General features: G+C 29.7%; 1 protein-coding gene across 5 annotated transcripts in view; it reads left to right on the top strand.

Annotated features, from left to right (window-relative positions):
- The window catches only part of LOC111625185 (hemicentin-2-like), a 71,410-nt gene extending 60,582 nt beyond the window's left edge, over nt 1–10,828 (top strand). The window contains exons 9-15 of one of the 5 annotated variants that reach the window (XM_023368249.1): nt 3,415–3,669; nt 4,739–5,008; nt 6,006–6,143; nt 6,357–6,390; nt 9,226–9,332; nt 9,509–9,651; nt 10,041–10,177. In XM_023368249.1, the coding sequence (XP_023224017.1) occupies nt 3,415–3,669; nt 4,739–5,008; nt 6,006–6,143; nt 6,357–6,390; nt 9,226–9,332; nt 9,509–9,597 (893 nt within the window). In that variant the 3' untranslated portion in view covers nt 9,598–9,651; nt 10,041–10,177. Of the gene's footprint in view, nt 1–3,414; nt 3,670–4,738; nt 5,009–6,005; nt 6,144–6,202; nt 6,391–9,225; nt 9,333–9,397; nt 9,652–10,040 lie in introns of those variants that run through there. The other 4 variants (XM_023368247.1, XM_023368250.1, XM_023368248.1 and 1 more) reach the window with 4 other exon arrangements.
- The last annotated feature ends 8,874 nt before the right edge of the window (nt 10,829–19,702 follow it).

Below are 19,702 nucleotides of genomic sequence, written 5' to 3'. Positions count from 1 at the left end.
TTGAAAGGAGCGATGACTCCCGCTTCTTTTACTGTTATAAAAATAATTTAATCCCCAGAAAAAGGAACATATTGCCTATTTTAAAAAAGTATGAGAAAAATTTAATGAAAGTTTTTCAAGATATAAGCTTAAGATATTCAGCTGGCAACGTCAACAAAATCCCAGTATTAGTAACCCATCTTTGCCTACTCTGCAACCTCATTTAATGTAAAAATATGCCGAGAACAGACTATAATCGCCACTAGACAGCACGCATACGTCATGTCAAAGGGTTCTCGATAAGCGCTACGTGTGCATACAGAAGCGTAGTTATAAACACCACGGCAAACCGTGTTTGTCTTACAGTATTAACTCCGCAATTTACATGTAAATATTCACTGTAACAGCTATCATATTTTAAGAGTAAAACTTTGTCTGTTGTTCGAGTAAAAGCGTTGAAGTGACACAATCAGCGAACGGTGAAAATTTTAAACATTATCTGAAAGATAAGAGCTTTGTCTAATAGCTATAACTAGTGGACATAAAACTGCTTGCTTCATTTCGATAGTTTTATACCCGGCTACCAAATATCAGTTCTACAATGGAGATTTTTTTTCTATTTATTTTTTACTTTTCTTTTCTTCTTCTTCTTAAAAAAATGTAGATTTAAAACTATCGGAATATATTTGTAACTAAATAATATAATTACGTATTTAATTTTACATTAAAAATCTCAACTCAAAAGCATTATTTATGTTTCATTCGGTAATGCATAATCTCTAAAAGAAGATTAAATTCAGTTGATTACTCTATTAAAATTCAAAATTTAAATAATGCATTTGAATTATATTCAAAAAATGAAAATAAACGGATAAAAATAATCCTTTTTTTCCTCCTTATTATTAATAAAATATAAATGGCAAAACATAAATTATGCAACATGATTAATTGATGCAATTTTTAGCATCAAGTTACCCTTCTACATTGGATTAATGATTTAGCTTAAACGAGATATATTTTACTCTTAGAGCATCCATCTTGCCTCGGTAATTATTTTCCATAATGTTGGGTCGCAATTTAAAAATAAATAAAATAAACCGAAGAGAAGAGAATTTATGCACTGCATCATCAATTTGGCAGATCAAAAGTCCATGATTTTTCTATCTTTGCGGTTGCATTAGTCGACAGAATAAAACGCTAGGAATTTTATCATTATTTTTGGGGAATAAATGATGTTTGGAAGATTGCAAATGTTTAATTACGTCGAAAACCTGATACTGCTTTGTACAAGATAAATGATGATCGTAATAGGGAGATGCTGTATAAAGTCGGAAGTGCCGACAAAGGGATTTTAGAGTGCCTTAAGCACCACTCAAAATGTTCTCTATCTCACGTTTAAATGTTAACAGATTGTACTCTTCTAGCGAGATTTTCCTCTAGATGTTGTTCTCCTTCTGATTTCTTTACAGTTTAAATACGTCGCGCTAACTAAATTCTATCAAATGAAATCCCGAATTGAATGTTTCTATTGAAAACAATTAAACTAAGTTACTCTATCAATTACAATTCCTTTGAATTCTTTGAAGTTTTATCTTGTATACTTTATCTTCTAAAATTATAAAAACTAACCAACAATACTTTAATTTAATTACTCTTTTGGGAAATTTATTTTAGAGTTATTACTTTATTTATGAGTGAATAAATCTATTATTTATAATTTATACAAGATAATTATTGTATATTAAAGGAAATTTCATAAAAATAAAACTATGCAATTGCTTAAATAATTTAAAGTGTTTGATTTCGTTCTAAGCTTCTACCAGACGGATGTTGATAATTTTCTTATCTCGAATAATTTTTTATCTTTAGGAGGTCCCACATGGCATTTAATAATAGAAAAACTACAAATATCAATAGAATTGCTACACCTCTAGAGAGAATAAATACTTAATTACATAAAAAACATTATTGATGAGAATTCTAATTAATATCCAGCGAGGAGATAAAAAAAGAAGTTAGTGATAATGATATATTTGAAAAAATATATAGAGAGAAATAAGAGGAAATTTTCAAGCGTACCATTAAGTATATTAAACAAATGAAATCCAATATGATTAATGGTTGTTATATTCGTAATCAAGAAGAAAAGCGTAAACCAGCCACACCCCGTACGAAAACGGCTCTTTCCCAAGATAAAATTCAACAGTATTGCACCATCAATTATGGAGTCTGAGAAGAGACCACATTTAAATGATAATAGGCTTTACCAATGTCTGTTGCAATCAGGACCTGTTATAGATTTGGCATATTAAGTTGAAATAATGTATTCACGTACACACTTTCCCTGGAGGTCAATGCGATCTCACTAATTGACAGACCCCTCCTTCTCTTCGGTTCCATTGTGGCCCGCAGGTCCCAAAAGACAGAAATGACGACAGATGATATGTTGCCTTTGCTTCAAACCCGTTCAGGTCACGTCGAGCCGTTCTTTACCATTCCAAACCTGAGTAAACAACACCTTAGTTAGAGATGAAACTGCCAAGTTGATCCTCTGGGACGAAACTGGTAAATGAGGGAAAGTTTGTTCGAATTGCTAAGTTAATTGACTGTAACTTTTACTGTACACTTTATTTCTGAGATTTATAATTATTACTGTATCCTTAATATAAATTATAAATTTACATCTTCAGGCGCTGCTTTGTTTTAATAACGAAGAAATTGATTATTTCAAATTTATTCATATATAATAATTCTATAACGAAATTGGAATTAAATTCTCTTCGAGAATTACAGTATTATGTTTTAAAAAATATTTATTTTATTTTAAATTAACTTTAAAATGGGAAGTTACATTAATTAAAGTTTTACACATCAATCTTGTACGTTAAAGTAATATAATGACTTAATAATAATGTTATAGCCTATATGTATATTTCTTATATAAAAACTTACTCTTGAAACTTTAATTTGTTAAAATTCTTCTTTAAAATTTGATGGTATTTAGATTTTAGAAGAAACTTTACGAATCTTATAAAAGATTTTTGAGAATATTGTCATCAGTATTATTCCATTGGGGACTAAATATGACATAAATCTGCACTTTTCTATCTCTTTTCAGTATAACCGCTAATGTTATTTTATATAAACTGGTTTCAATCTTTTGTGAAAAACAAAATAGTGGAAACATCTTGATTTGAAAGTATGAAAACGTACATTATAATATTTGAAAGTTTTCGGAGATTATACAGATTAAATTCGAAAGCTTCATTCGAAGCAATTTATCCCTTTAGGAAATCCTCCATTTCTTCCTTTTTCACATTTCCATATTCCAATTCTCGATGCTTTTAAAGTTATAGTATATAGATACGTATGTAGCATATGTCGATATTTATCAGCACTAATACTATTGACTACATCTAACCGTCGATTTTGCAGATCCACCAGAGAATATCCAGATATCCGTCATCCAGTTGCAGATTATGGAAGGAGAAGTGCCAGATGATTTAGTCTGTTCTGCTTCTGCACATCCTCTGGGTGATTACATTTGGAAAAATGGAGATACTACTATATCGCATGGGCCCATTCTCTCTTTCAATTCTTCTATATCTAGAGATATGGGTGGCAATTATACCTGCATCGTTAGAAACCGTCACGGACTAGCGAAGGCAGATGCTATTTTAACCGTCCTTCGTAAGTATCTCTATAAACCACCCTTAAATAGATCACATTTCTTTCATTCCTATAGTTTTAATTACTTGATAAGATATCCTAAAATGTAACTAATTATACTTTCTAACATTTTATACAGTTTATTAACACGATGATATCGAAAAACTATGAATATCTACTTAGCAAATCTTATATTAATTATATTAGTTCTCATCAAAACTTAGTTATTTTATCTTTAGAGTAAGGCATTCTTTCTGATACTGATAAACTATAATAATCAAGCTCTGCCGATGAAAACTTATTCGAGTTTTGGTTAATTAAATAAGTTAGAGCGATGCTATCGACCTTGTTTAAGTTAAGTATATGACCCATCACGTATATGTGGGTAATAAATTATCTGTAGAGAATTTAATGAAACTCTTCTCACTCAGGTATATTTACAGTAAGCGGGAAATTTTAACACGAACAGCTCATGTTGAACAAATGTCTCTTTATCCATTCTCATTATTATACAGTAAACTTTTAGCTATTTTAACGTAGAGAAACAACTATAATCTTCCTATTATAGACAGATGATGTTTTAATTAAAATAAAATCAATAAGAATTCTGCCAAGCATTGCATTTGTAATGTTGTTTGTAATTCGTGTAAAGAATGTTATAATTAATATTATCGTTATACATATCTTTCTTTTCCAGTGATTAATATCAAAATTAGCCTTTGGGAATCAATCCAATGATAATTTTTTCAGCTTCTTTTTTCCTAATTCATTTTTTCCCCTTGCTTTCATTTGCTAAAGTAGATTAACAGATTACATCACAGTCGAAAACGAAACGGTAATTTAATGTTTGCCATGATGTAGCTAAGAAAAAAATTAATATTAATAATTTTCAGTTCATTTTTTATGCGGTCGAGTGAACATCTAACAAATTGATAAAATTAAAAGAAATTTTCTTATATAATTTATTTACATCCAATTGAAAAAATTAGGTTATCTCATCAATATAATTTTAAATTAATCTTTAAAAAAATATATGATTAAATTAAAAGAAATAGATTTTAATTATTTTTTTTCTTCGATTTATTTACAGATCGACCCGATTGTATGCTGCACAAAGATTTTGGAAACGATGGTACTGTGCTGTTAACATGTATAGCTTATGCTAGCCCACCGGTTCTCAATTTTACTTGGTATCGAAATAATGTAACGATATACGGGCAGACGGTAGATAAAGTAGAGGTAGAGAGTTTAGTGAGATATTCTGCAGAAAGTTCAGAAGAATCTGGAAGATATTCTTGTGTTGCTACCAACGAGATAGGAGCATCAGAACCGTGCTACTTAGACGTGTCTCCCATTCCTTGTAAGTGCCATTCTCTATATGCCTATAAAAACAGTCACTTTCTTGTTTTCTATCCCTTTCTCTCTTCAACTCTGAGCTTCAATATTTTTTTATTCTTCTAACCTGTCACTTCTGTCAGAATAGCAATAGATCAGAATCCTTAAGGGTATACAAAATTTTTGCTTATCATGTCTTCTTCTATTTATCTGTTTATTCGGCAGCTTAAATGTTCTGACGTGCAGACAAGAAATTTTGGTATGTTTCCAATCTCAAAAGTGCGTTTTTATTTTATTTATTTTTGTTTCTTAAACTTTGTGTGATTTATGGATTTTTCGACTTATCGAATTTACAAATTTTTTTTTATCACTAACGAATTTTAAATTAGTTATGACACTTTCTTTTTTAATGAATAATTTGTTTAGTAGTAAAAGTGCTCATTCTTGCGTGATAAATATACCTGTTTGAAACTTTTTGATTTTTATAGTTTGCATTTCACTGCCAAATTCTTTTCTTACTTCTTCCTGACTGGTTTACAATACATAAAAATACTAAAAGTACTTTAAAATAATTTTCAGTTGGTAAATTTTGTAGCATGTAATGGGCAAAAGTAAATTTGCCTATAATGTCGAGTCAGATCTTCAATGGGATGAGGTATGAATTAGAAAACTGCTTCTACCATAGAATTGACTTGTAAAAACTTGTAAAAATCTAAATAGGATTCGAATCCGGATCCATAAAGAATTCTAAACCAAAAATTCAAGAAAATAAGACAAATATTTAACAACATTTCACTTTATTTTTCAAATTTCAAGAATTTTACACGCATATAAAAATATGTACAGCATTACAATTAAATGAAAATGTTTACATGCTATTTATAATTAAATTTCAAAACGAGATATTTCTTATCTATATTTCTCAAAATCTAGATAGAGAATATTATTGTTTCCATTTGTAAAAAAAGAAAAGGTATAAAGTTGATAATCGATCTTATTGCGAAATTCTCTTTTATCTCTAGCACCTTCCGGCTGGGTGCAACTTCTCCTTCAAGAAGAGAACTTGCTAATTGTGGCAGGCATCGCTGGAGGTATCGGTTTACTTCTTGTCGTCGTTCTTATCATTGTCGTAATCATCGTCATAAAGAGAAGAGTTAGAGGTGAGTAGCGTAAAAGCCAAATGTATTGCACAATTGTAAGGATTTTCTATCTGTGGTAGATTTTCTTGAATTCAAGTGACTATAACTTTTCCCTGCGGTTTTTATGGATCGTTTATGTCGAAAATTTTCTGTTCCGGGATCTGACGCGTCCGCAGAGATTCGGTATCGATTGTCGACTGACACCTTGTACTCTACTCTTTCTCTTTTCTATAGCCAGCGATAAGGAGGACATGGAAGAAAGACAAAAGTAAGTTTTTATTGCAATCATTCTTCTTCAAATGCTTTACTACGGACTAAATGCGTACCTTTATATACATATAAACATATTGAGCTTAATAAATTTCCATCAAAATGACGATCTGAATCGAAGGATTGCTTTATAAAATATTACAGTTAAGAAAATTACTGATATTTTTTAAATAATTAACTTAATTTTTGATATAATAAGCGCATTTAGAAAAATCTCGTATAAGTTAGATTAATAACGTTATGTATTTAAAACGTTATATAGATTATTTTTATTATTATATTTTTTAATATCAAAAATTTATAAGAAAGTAAAGTTAATTAGAGGAAACATTCTCGAGAAAATTTTTATATGTAGAAAGGACATAAAAATGTTAATCAGTCAAATCATTATGCGAGTATAAACTTCAAATTAATTCTTTGAAAAACTAATCTTGCAAGCTATTTGCATAAGTACATTGCATTAAACGTACGAGAAATCTAAAGTTTGTCTAAAGATAGCAACATAAAGCTTACGTGTACTATTTTATAGATGAAACTTGCGTGATATCCTACCTATAAATGAGGAATTTAAAGAAGAGCTCGATTGTTATCTTGCTTTTTATGTAATCTAGATCTCTTCTTTAATATTACTGACATTTACTCCTCATATTCTGATATAAATATGTCAATAATGAAGATGATTCTAAGAGGGAGACTCGAGGGAGAGAATTATAAAAACGTTTAAAGCAATTTAATGCAAAAAAATTCGCATTTTTTTAAAAAAAATATACGCAAATTTTATATTCCTATATAATAAAAAACGTGTTTCGAATTTCTTAATGTGAAACTTTCTCGTGCTAATGAGTTGCAAACGTTATTACAAGAAAAAGTTTGATATATATTTTTATTATGTATTTAAAAAAAGAAAAGAAAGACAACTGATGTAAGATCAAACATATTTAAACTTCAAACAACTAAATTATGAAATTAGGAATTTTTAGTACTCGTATATTACCATCTGCATGGATTCAGATGGAAAAAATGAATTAGATGTCAACTTTGTAATGAATAACATCAATAAAGTCGTGAAGAAAAATGCTGGAATAGCTTTCGGCGCGAAACTTTTAGATCTGATCTATGAGGGCTAGTGCATAAAATAATCAAATGAGAAAAGGTCATTACTCAGATAGAAATAAGCATATAATATTTTGGACAGAGTTATATATGGCCTCCCCTTCGTACTGCAGCATTATCAGAGCGATTGTATTTTATAAGAGGATCTTTTAAATCGTTTCGATTTTTAACAAGTGAATGTATTACACTAATCCACTCAGTATTGTAAGGATTCGACGTACTGTCTCCTAGAAATGGGACTCATAATTCAGACGACAGCACTAAATCAAGAGTCGCCGTTAGTCCGACCAGATATCTGGATGCTTTATTTTCTGCAACGACCTCATTACGTTGCTTTCCTCCCCTTCTCTTTCATTGCCTCAACTCTATCTCACTGGGACACACTCGGAATATCTGTGAAGCAGACGTTTTCCCAACTTTTATTTGATCTCTTATCTTATTTCTCGTACTTAGTCTCCGCTTATAATTACAGTTATCATTTTTTCAAACATCCTTTCTAGTTATGGTCACGTTGGACTGTTGCATGCCACTATTTCTTTTTAAGTTATTATTAAAAAAAAAACATTATTTTTTCGAAGCATTACAAAAAATTTAGAAAACAATGCGCATTTTTAAAGTAATTCAAAAGAAAATATTTAATATTTTTGAATCTTTTGCTGGAAATTCTTCTAATTAATTAATTTTACAGGAAATTATAATTTAAACATATACAATAATATTAAAATGCGTTTAATAATGATTAATTAGTATTAAACAGAGTTTAAAATAGAGATGTCTTAAATATATTCTACGAGTCATTGTAGTTTATTAATTTCGGAATAAATGAAATAAAAAAANAAATTTTTAATTATAATGTTTAAAACTATTATGGGTTACGAGATGAAATTTTCGTTAAAAATTAATTTCTAAGAATTGCTTTTAAAACAATAAAGAGATTTAATAATCACTCCAGGAGACTTTTTCCAGCATATTAAGAAAGTAATGGAAAAATTGTCAATAAACTGCCAAAATGATAAAGATATGCAAAAGTAATTTAATGACATCTTTAAACCCCGGGCATAAAGTTTTATCATTGCAGTTCATATTTTATAGAAGGAGAAAAATATCATTTAGCGAGATAGTCGTTTAGAAATAAATGACTAAAGAACCTATTTAGATACAAAAAACTTAAGTGTGTATAGCGACGTATTACCTAAGTGGAAATTTAATTTGAATTTTTCATATTTTGAATACAGGAATTATTATATAATCATACATTTTTTTAAAATACTATTTATTCAGTCTGGCTTTGCATTAAATCTTCTAAAAGTGTACATCGATCACTCGTCGTTGTCCAACTGGAGTGCCGTTACTTCTTTGTAAATAATACAGTACGTGAAAATGTCAAACTTACTGAGTGTCTATTATTTCATTATATTTTAAAATAATTTATTAAAATCACGACGCGAACTAATGTTTTTATTTGTTAAACAAAAACACACACAAAAAATATTTGCATCACGTTTGTTAAATGTAGCAAAACAAAACCCAGAAGCGACTTGGGTTAATGAAAAATTAAGGAAACCAAAACAGCACAGATGCTATTATAGGAATAATCGATAGTAATGCGATTAGGACCATCTTTTAATAAGTCATAACCCTGGCAAGACACAAGAGAATAGATATATAATGTTGTTGGAGACAATCCGTGCCAAAATGGAATGATTCCTTTTGTTTGCAGTCCCGAAGGGCAAGACCGTGAGGCAGACGTTACACCCATGGGAACTTCTCCTCTGCTGTCAGGCCTGAGACCAGACGGAAGTCCATTGCTTCGTGCAAACGGCACAGGTTCGTATTCTATCGATTAATACTCGCCAAGTATTACACAGTGACAAATGTTCTCTCATTAATAGAGACAGGAAAAATATACTGCGTCTTCGAACGCAGTACATCATCCGTTAGGGTTATACTGAGGGTTATTCTTCCTTCTCTTTCCTTCCCCAATCCCTTTCAACCTTTTCAAGATGTTGACTGTGAGTACCATGAGCGAAGGATATCCAATTCGGACCGACGTCTGGATGCGGGGAGAAGGGGTAGGAAAGACATTGGATGACACGAGCAAACACGGTGACGAAAGACGGTACCAGCACTCTTTTTGTATGTTAAGGTAAAATCTGGTGAATTATTTAATATTTGATTGAAGACGTAGATTCAGATGGTAGATATTTAATGATAGCTTTCCTCTCTACACCAATACTAAAAGCTATCATTAAACTCTCGTTTCGTATCTTAAAATATTCTTAAAACTTTACCCGCTTTGTAAGGTATGGGTCGAGATCGCGATATCTAACATCAATAAAACCCATCTTACCCAATCAGGTTTAACATTACATACTTTATTATTATTATTATTCACAATTTTATATTATTAATATTTTAATTAATAAAAAAGTAATATCTTTTAACTAAAATTTAATGTAATAGATGATGATTTACGTCAGATATATCTAAATGTCTGTAATTATGTATTTTAAAGATGAGGAATTTATTTGGCAGGGAACAAAATTGGTTCATGGTGACTTCACAGAAGTTCATCCCGAAAAGTGGTCCATCCAAGCTAATGAATAGTGAGTGTACATACCCAACAGTGATTGTCCAAGTAAACTGTCACACAGGGTATAATTTGATTGTAAAATCGCGCCCAGCTAATCACTCTCGAAGAAACGAAACCAAAGACGAAATATCGAATTGTATTCGCGGAAAGTGTCATTGACCTCGTTTCCTACCAAATTGTAAACGAAAGAAATGCCCTTTACAGAAAAAAATTATATATATAAATATATATATATATAAAATCGCGACAGTTTCCTATAAAAGTAGACTAGGAAGTGAACCAATGCTATTTAAATGGAAGATCGAAGGGAAAGCGTGAAAATTGTTATGAGACTGAAATATGAGAAGATAACATCGATCAGTTCCGTTGTTTTTCACCTTCTCCAAGTAGATGACGAACTCTTTTCGGTGGTCGTGTCCCGTGCTCGACTGGAGTTCAGGTGGATGTCGCTTTGTGACAGATCAAACATTATTGTACATAAATAGTGACAGGTTGTCAGTGGTTAGCTAACCTATTGCCGCCCTGCTTCTCAAAGTGCGCTATCTCTTTGCCCCTCCTCGGTGTTTGTGTATCTACAGCTGTTCACTTTGGTATCCAGCATCGGCGCGAAATGGTTGAATACATTTAGAACGAGTTATATTGAAGATATATTGTGAGCTGATCTGTTGAGTAAAATATATATATATTCTTCAGTTGCAAAATTTTCAAAGGAGTAAATAAACAGGCGTTTCATTTCCAGCTTTGTTTGTTTACCTGATGTCATGTTTAATCACATTACATTGACTAATATTTACATTTAATAATTACCTTCAACGCATAATGAGTATACAGTATTTCTTCAACATCTTATTCAATTTTTAAAATTTTTAAAATATATTTTAATTGTTTTTAAACGCAAGAAAAATGCTTAAAGAAGACGAGCTTAATGGCAAATTTAAAAAAAAAATATATATATATTATAATAAAAATATTAATACATTAAAATTTTTAATTATAATGTTTAAAACTATTATGGGTTACGAGATGAAATTTTCGTTAAAAATTAATTTCTAAGAATTGCTTTTAAAACAATAAAGAGATTTAATAATCACTCCAGGAGACTTTTTCCAGCATATTAAGAAAGTAATGGAAAAATTGTCAATAAACTGCCAAAATGATAAAGATATGCAAAAGTAATTTAATGACATCTTTAAACCCCGGGCATAAAGTTTTATCATTGCAGTTCATATTTTATAGAAGGAGAAAAATATCATTTAGCGAGATAGTCGTTTAGAAATAAATGACTAAAGAACCTATTTAGATACAAAAAACTTAAGTGTGTATAGCGACGTATTACCTAAGTGGAAATTTAATTTGAATTTTTCATATTTTGAATACAGGAATTATTATATAATCATACATTTTTTTAAAATACTATTTATTCAGTCTGGCTTTGCATTAAATCTTCTAAAAGTGTACATCGATCACTCGTCGTTGTCCAACTGGAGTGCCGTTACTTCTTTGTAAATAATACAGTACGTGAAAATGTCAAACTTACTGAGTGTCTATTATTTCATTATATTTTAAAATAATAATAATAAAAATATACAAAGTGAACATAGAATTTTTATTTTTTATACATTAAAATAAAGAGTAATTATTACTTTTTTTTAATTCATTTATTTTATATTTTATGTAACGGTATGTGGACAAACGGAAGAATAACATTTAAAAAAAATAGTAGATAGGTTATTTTTTTACTAGTTGGAAATTATATATCAGAACGAATTCGAAATAAAAGTAAAGTATAATTTTCGATAATGTGAGTTTTGTTATATATTAAAAAAGGTGAATTTTCTAAAATAAGAAAAGAAAATATGGGAGAATTTTTTCTTTGCTTTTACAAATGTTACAGAAAGTAGTTCGCACGATAACCTAAAAATCGATGAAATTTATGCGGCTTTTACAAATGTATAATTTTTGTGACAGATTTATTCTTTTAAAAATTGCACGCTGCAAAAACTTCTAATTATAGGTTGAAAGCGTAAAGTTAAGAGTTTTAAATCGATGGAGTGAAAAAGAAATTCAGTAGAAACAACAATGGTCTTGGTCGAATTGGAATCTTTAAATAAATTCGTCTAAGATCATTAAGGAAATTTTTTAACCATCGATAATACATTTATCTTAAATGTGTCTTTTCTTAAATCTCTAGTAATTAGATTGTTATGTAAAATCGGAAAAGACTGACACTTAGACTTGTTGGTGACGGCGCACTTCAAGCATTAATTCCTCCTTGACATTTATAGATTCGGTAGTGTGATTAAGAAGTTAAGTGGAAGATCTAGCGAACTGCGAAAATAGTAACAGTAGGTGAAGTTCGGAGTGTGAAACTCTATTTGACGCCAGACTAAATCAGCAGTGGGATGGAGAAAGTCGGTCTTCTACGACGACGTATTTGTCACGTTTGTCGTTATTGATTAGTTGCAAGTGCTTGTGTTCACTTTACGAAGAGCTGAGCGATTAATGTGGGTCTCGACATATCCTTTCTACTGATTAGAAAACCATCAGGGAATTTGTCATTTCGATGCTGTCAGAAAGGATCTGCTGTTTAAGGCCTTAGTTTAAAGGTGTCAGTCCAATATATAGATTACTTTCGATGGACTATTCTGACGTTTAGGTCAATATTTGTAAGCCTAATGTGATATTAGTAAAAGGAAAATCTCTGGAGTATGAAATAATAGAAAGAGAAAGTTCTTTTCATTACTTGGAACGGTGGAGCATTTTCCGGTTCAAGTGAGAGACGAGCAAAGGTAAATTTTCTGCGGAAAGAAACATTATAGAATATTTCTTTTATTCTTTCGGTAGAAATATTTTTCTTCGCAAAAAAATGAAATAAAGTATCACTGAAACTTTGAAAATTTTCGAAATTCCATAAATTTTTTTAATAATTTTTTTATCATGAAACTGAAGTAACTGTATACGATTAATACATACACACGCATAATCTGCGAATCTAATATTTTATATAAAATCAAAACAATTGTAAGGAAACTTAATAATAATGTCTATCTTAGGATCGGGCATCGATTATCATAGCAGACTCAATCGATGAACTAATCACACTCAATCAGACTGAAAAAGGAACTGATTTAAATGCACAGGGGAGTAAAAATTCGATAGACAGCCCCTCCCAATGCTTTTAATCGGTTTTTTTTTCCTGGCTAGACAATTATAGAGAGAGGGAACATCGATTGCGGTACCGAAAGTGTTAAATTCTTCAACAAAAAATACATTAACATTTAATAACATCGATACTCATCATGTGCAAATCAAAACAATAAAAGACTCTCGCGAACAGGTTATTCGATAGTAAATAAAGCAAAGTCTTCATCGAGATTAAGGTGTGAGATTTAAACCATAACTAATAGTCAATGTTACCACAGGGTGATGTAACTTATCCTCACCTACCATCGATCGGGACATTAGTGAAAACACGGGAAACCAATCTTCCGTCACAGTAATCCTTACAAGGATTTGATGGCACATCGCTAATGTAAGTTCTCGGAAAGATACTTTTTTTTAAATCATGTGACGTGAATTGGAAGAAAAGACATTCTATCCTTCTAATTAATTTTTTAACCCACCTATTGAAGCGGTAAGACAAAGAATTCAATTCCTATGCATGAAATCAGATGGTTGAAGAAAGTTTGATTAACAAACTGTGGTTTGAAAACATATTGCGGCTTCTATTGTAATTGTATCGATAATGCGTTAACAAAATTTCCTATTTACTATTTTAAAATTTTATTTACGTTTAAACATTTAAAAATTTATGTTCCACATACGTTTAGAATTTATATATTAGTAAATTTGTTATAAAAGTAATAAAATTTCTTTCATTTTTATCGCTTTAAATCATGCGTGTAATCAATTGAATTGCCTTTTTAATTTATTTCTTGATGTAAAATTTGAATTATACTATTTTATTTTTATAGAATTTGATGAAAATGGGATGATTCTAAATTTAAAATTAATAACTTTAATGTTTAAATCTCATTACCCTGATATATAATCGACTATAATGCATACGATGTTTACTTAATTTTATAATAAAAATACTTTAAAAATTGCTAGTGTAATATATAAAAAATAAATGTAGCATACATTTTTTACTTTAAAAGATATATTTAAGAGAATAAATAGCAAGGTTTTAATATTTTTAACGGTTTGGTGCATGAATAAAGCTATGTAAAACAAATGCATTCAACGGATCGTTACGAGTTCGGCTCGGATTGGACAAGTCTTTCTGTGGCTTATATTTCTAATCGATCGCAACTCGTCTGACCTCCTGCTTGAACCTATCCGAATGTAGGAGCAGAGGCGCCTGTTAGGTGATTTCTCCATCCCGCACGCTTCCTAGGAATGGCTAATGATAACCGAATTCAAGTCTGCCCGACTCGGTACGTGTTATAAAAGTTTGGGTTATTGACACTAAAGATTCGGAGGAATGATTGATGATGCAACTACTGCGTATATGTCCAGTGATATGTTTGCCACTATCTGCGTAACTTGTCTAGTCCAGCAAATATCAAGCAGCTGTTTGATGTCCGACAAAAGTTCGGACAACGGAATGACGCCAATTGCCAGTAATGCGTCTCAATCCCGAGAAATTGCATGATCTAGTATAACACAAGAAAAATATTCGATTTATGGTATTTTGTATTATGTTCCTAGTTTTTCACAGTCCAACCTTCGTTGTAATGGAATTTTTAATTCTGTTTTAAAATATTTTATAATTAATCTACGTTTCATAAACATTCAAACAGCGCTACCACTACTAGTAAATTATCAAATACCTATATGCAGTTTTATTTTTTATAAATAAACTAAAAATTTATCATGTAGAGAAGGAATGCCGTAATTTTATCTTCCTTTTTTCTATAATACTTCAGTAGTAGGTTTGAGAATTTCAATTAGCAATTCCAGCATCCATTTAAAAAATTTATTACAAAATTCAACAAATTAATTCTTCCTTGTAAAAGAATTGCTCAAATAACAAATTTAATATTTATATTTCTATCAATACAGAATCTATAAAATATTAATAAAAAAAATTAAAATCTTTATTATTCGTTTGTTTACATTTTAAAAATTTATAAGAATATAGAATGGATTTTTTTTACTTTATAAAATTTGACATTATTGAAAGATAAAGGATATTTCTTTTATATAAAAAAAATCTCTACAGAGTAAGTTAAATAAAATGATTTTTTTTTTAAATTTCAAGTAAACTTTGAATAATTCAAATATATAAAATATAAATAAAATATAAATAAAATTTTCAAAATGCAACCTTAAACACAATAAAATGTAATTTAATCTTAAAATATGAAATTATAATGAAATTTCTTTGTAAGTATATTCAAATATTAAAGAATATAATTTGATTTCTTTTTAACAATTAATCAATTACTTATAAAAAAATTTAATTATATTATTTGAAAAATTTTAAAAATATTTTATGATATTATTTATTAAAGTAAATAGATTCTTACAAGCAATTCTATATACAGTACATTTTATTTACAACACTTAAACTAGTGGGAAACGTTTATAAAAATAGATCTTCTCAAGTTACAGTCATTTCGAATTATTTTTATAGAAATTGTGTAATAATAAAAAATTGAAAATCAAGTTTTATCAATACATTAAACTTTGCATGTTTTTTTGTTTGTTTTTTTGTAAATAATGAATCCTAGTGAGGAAGAGAAATTTTTTAAGTTATCGTAATCATCTTTATATTTCAAATAATCTTTCATCATTAAATTTGATAAAATTTTGATGGTTTTTTATGATAAAAACAGTTTAAAGAAAATTTTACATAATTACAAAAGTCATAAAAAGAAAAGAGTAATGTGAAAAATGCAATTGTAATTATTAAGCAATATAAATTTTCTTTTCCTGTATTTAAAGTAAACTTTGTTTGGGTAAATGGAACTATTATATAAATAAGAAGCTTTCTAAATTGTAACAGCTGTTCCAAGTTGTTTTGCAGGTTATAAAAATAATTACTAGATGCAACTTTTGTGAGGAAATACAGAATTATTTGTAAGTCTTCCATAACTGCTGTTCGTGTGAGCAGTTATTGTCTCCAGAAAGGCCGTTTATTGTGAGCTGTCAGAAGCATTTATAGAGATGCCTACCATTGGAACTGACCTTCCACCTAGACTACAGCACGCCGTAGTAGAAGAGACGTAGCAAACTGCGACAGTGTATCATTAACAGTGTCAGCAGGAATGCAGGAGACGACACTTCTCCACCCTGGCAATTACGTTTTCTGATTCCCAGTTATCAGCAACATAATGTAGATTAACTGAGATAGAAAGCATTTACGATCAATTTAATAGAGAACAACGTGTTCTAATATCTAAATTGCTGTCAACAATGTCACACTATGATTGACGGAATTGTCTAATACGGATTAATTTTTAATGATTGGAAATCATTAAACTATCGTAAGTTCAATATCTTTGTTTTAACGCGGACAATATAATTATAATGATGTTATAATTCTGTTAAATGACATTACGATTGTCATTAACGTTAAGATCAATTCGAAAAAGTATACTTTATTTCTCAGCTTCACACAGATTGCTTTCTATAAAATAAAACTTAATAAATTATTCGTATAAAATATCTAAAAACACATTCTTACAAAATTACTTTTTTAAGCGCAGTTTTTAAAATTAAAAAAAAAAACCTAAAACTTTATGAAAATTTATAAAGTAAAATTTTGTGAAAAATTACCTTTTGAATGTTAAAATTCATGCAAAACACTTCAAGCTGAAGATAAATTATGAATTAATGTAGAGAGGAATAGCATCACGCAACTGACTAATAATTTTAAAGTTAATAAATATGATACCAGCAAAATTAACATTTGTAAAACTGCCTTATAGTAATCATAAATTGATAAGGTAGAGGTTATACGTGGAAATGTATCAACCTCCACCAATTATGAGAGCTTATAATATACAGTTAGGCATTCAATTATATGTATCAATTCAACTTAATTATAACATATATTAACAATATTTATCTAAATCAGTTAATTTTACAAGCGAAGAGATAGTGTAAAACTCGTTAAAGAGATTTAAAGTAAATAATAATTTAGTTTAACCCTATTTATAACATGAAAGGATGAAGTAATAAGTAGGAAAAGTATATATCTAATTAATAAACTTTAAAACTTTGCATATTAATTTAATCAATTAGAAATAGTTAGAATTTACTGCAAAGTTTAATTTTTAAATAGATTAATTAATAAATGCGTACTGTTAACTGATTTTAATTAGTATACCCGCTATAAAACTAAATAAGGTATTACTCCCTAATGCAGCAACATGTAGTTATTCGTGCATCACATTCAAATATTCTTATCAGGTTTTTGTCGTTCCGGAAGTAAGACCTAAGCAATAAATATAGGAGTAAAGGAAGATTGATTAAAAAAAATAATAAAGAAGAAAATTTTATACCTTAAATTTTCTCTTAAGCCAATGCCTGATTTATAAATCAGAAATTTTATTACACAGTCTGTTCTGTATGTTAATTCCCCGAATGATTGTAAAGTGTGAAAGGGGTTAGAGTGAAGACGAACTATTAAAGGTGTGAAGGGACAGCTGTTGGCTCACTTAAACACTCCGCTTAATTTAATAGCCAGCTTATGTTTGATTATGTCTAAAATAACGTGTGGTATGCCACACAAGACTGATATCAAACAAAATCTTTTTATTTTATATTTTTATTATTATTTTTTTAAAAATAATAAATACACTTTCTCTCTTTGATGTTATGTAGAACGAAAAATGAATTTATGTTTTCTATGTTTTTAAAATTTTCTAGGTCGGAAGAGTTGATGAAAAATTGTAAAATATATTAATTAAAAAGAATTTTCTTTTGAAAATATCTAGTTTCCGCTTTCTGGAAATGCTTATCAAATTAGCACGCTCCCTGCTACTAATTATTTTTACATTTTTATACTATTCGCCATTTATCACTGAACATTAAAAAGAAATCGTGTTTCCCCGCTTGCTATTCCTTGAATTCTGGCTAACAGTCTTCTTAATGCGAATATAATTTACACTTCGTTTTAGACATTTGAAAGAATATTTCTTTTCTTACAAAAAAAAGACAAAAAATAAATAAAANTTGCAGTCCCGAAGGGCAAGACCGTGAGGCAGACGTTACACCCATGGGAACTTCTCCTCTGCTGTCAGGCCTGAGACCAGACGGAAGTCCATTGCTTCGTGCAAACGGCACAGGTTCGTATTCTATCGATTAATACTCGCCAAGTATTACACAGTGACAAATGTTCTCTCATTAATAGAGACAGGAAAAATATACTGCGTCTTCGAACGCAGTACATCATCCGTTAGGGTTATACTGAGGGTTATTCTTCCTTCTCTTTCCTTCCCCAATCCCTTTCAACCTTTTCAAGATGTTGACTGTGAGTACCATGAGCGAAGGATATCCAATTCGGACCGACGTCTGGATGCGGGGAGAAGGGGTAGGAAAGACATTGGATGACACGAGCAAACACGGTGACGAAAGACGGTACCAGCACTCTTTTTGTATGTTAAGGTAAAATCTGGTGAATTATTTAATATTTGATTGAAGACGTAGATTCAGATGGTAGATATTTAATGATAGCTTTCCTCTCTACACCAATACTAAAAGCTATCATTAAACTCTCGTTTCGTATCTTAAAATATTCTTAAAACTTTACCCGCTTTGTAAGGTATGGGTCGAGATCGCGATATCTAACATCAATAAAACCCATCTTACCCAATCAGGTTTAACATTACATACTTTATTATTATTATTATTATTTTTATTTTTCCGTCATAGTAGAAAAATATAATTAATCCACTCACTAAATAATTGAAGCTAATTCTAAATGGCTTAACAAGAAGACAAAGTTGAAGTCAGTTGTGATTTGTAAGAATAAAAAGAAAAAAACCTTATACAACTAAAGAAGATTTGCCATAAATTAGAGATATGCCGTCATTCATTCTGTCGAGAAGTCTGTCTGTTGTTTCATTCTCTTACCTTTACAATGCTATCTGAAACTATCCTTTCATTCACCCCAGTAACTGCCATCAGCCTGTTAACCTTTTGCCATCTTTGATCGAAGACAGAAGTGGGCGGAGTTGTGGCTCTGCTTCTTACATTCTTTGCTTTACGACAAGTCTCCACACACCACTTTCCAATCTTCCGGATAAACAATGTCAAAAATATCACTTAACCTTAAATCGAGGCCGAATATTGATGATAGAATAAATGACGATATCAGAAAAACTACTTATTTTATGTCATAAGTTTTCTTTTATTTTATACGAATTTACTTTTAAATTGAAAGGTTTTTTCTTCTTTTTTTCATATATAGGCCTAAATTTTTGAGCATTTTGGAGCTGTTACAATTATTCAGTTATGGGATTTTTATTATTAATTATAAAAATTAAATTTTATTTTAGTTAAAATTATCTCTTTTTTTTAATTTAGAGAAGTATATTATGAAAAATGAGTAATTATTTATTATGATATCGTCACAATGCCGGGCTGCAAT

Source organism: Centruroides sculpturatus, unplaced genomic scaffold, assembly GCF_000671375.1.
Source record: "Centruroides sculpturatus isolate CEXI.00-Female unplaced genomic scaffold, Cexi_2.0 scaffold493, whole genome shotgun sequence".
NCBI lineage: Eukaryota > Metazoa > Arthropoda > Arachnida > Scorpiones > Buthidae > Centruroides > Centruroides sculpturatus.
Note: the sequence above shows the minus strand (reverse complement) of the source record. Positions and strands in the feature narration are given on the sequence as shown.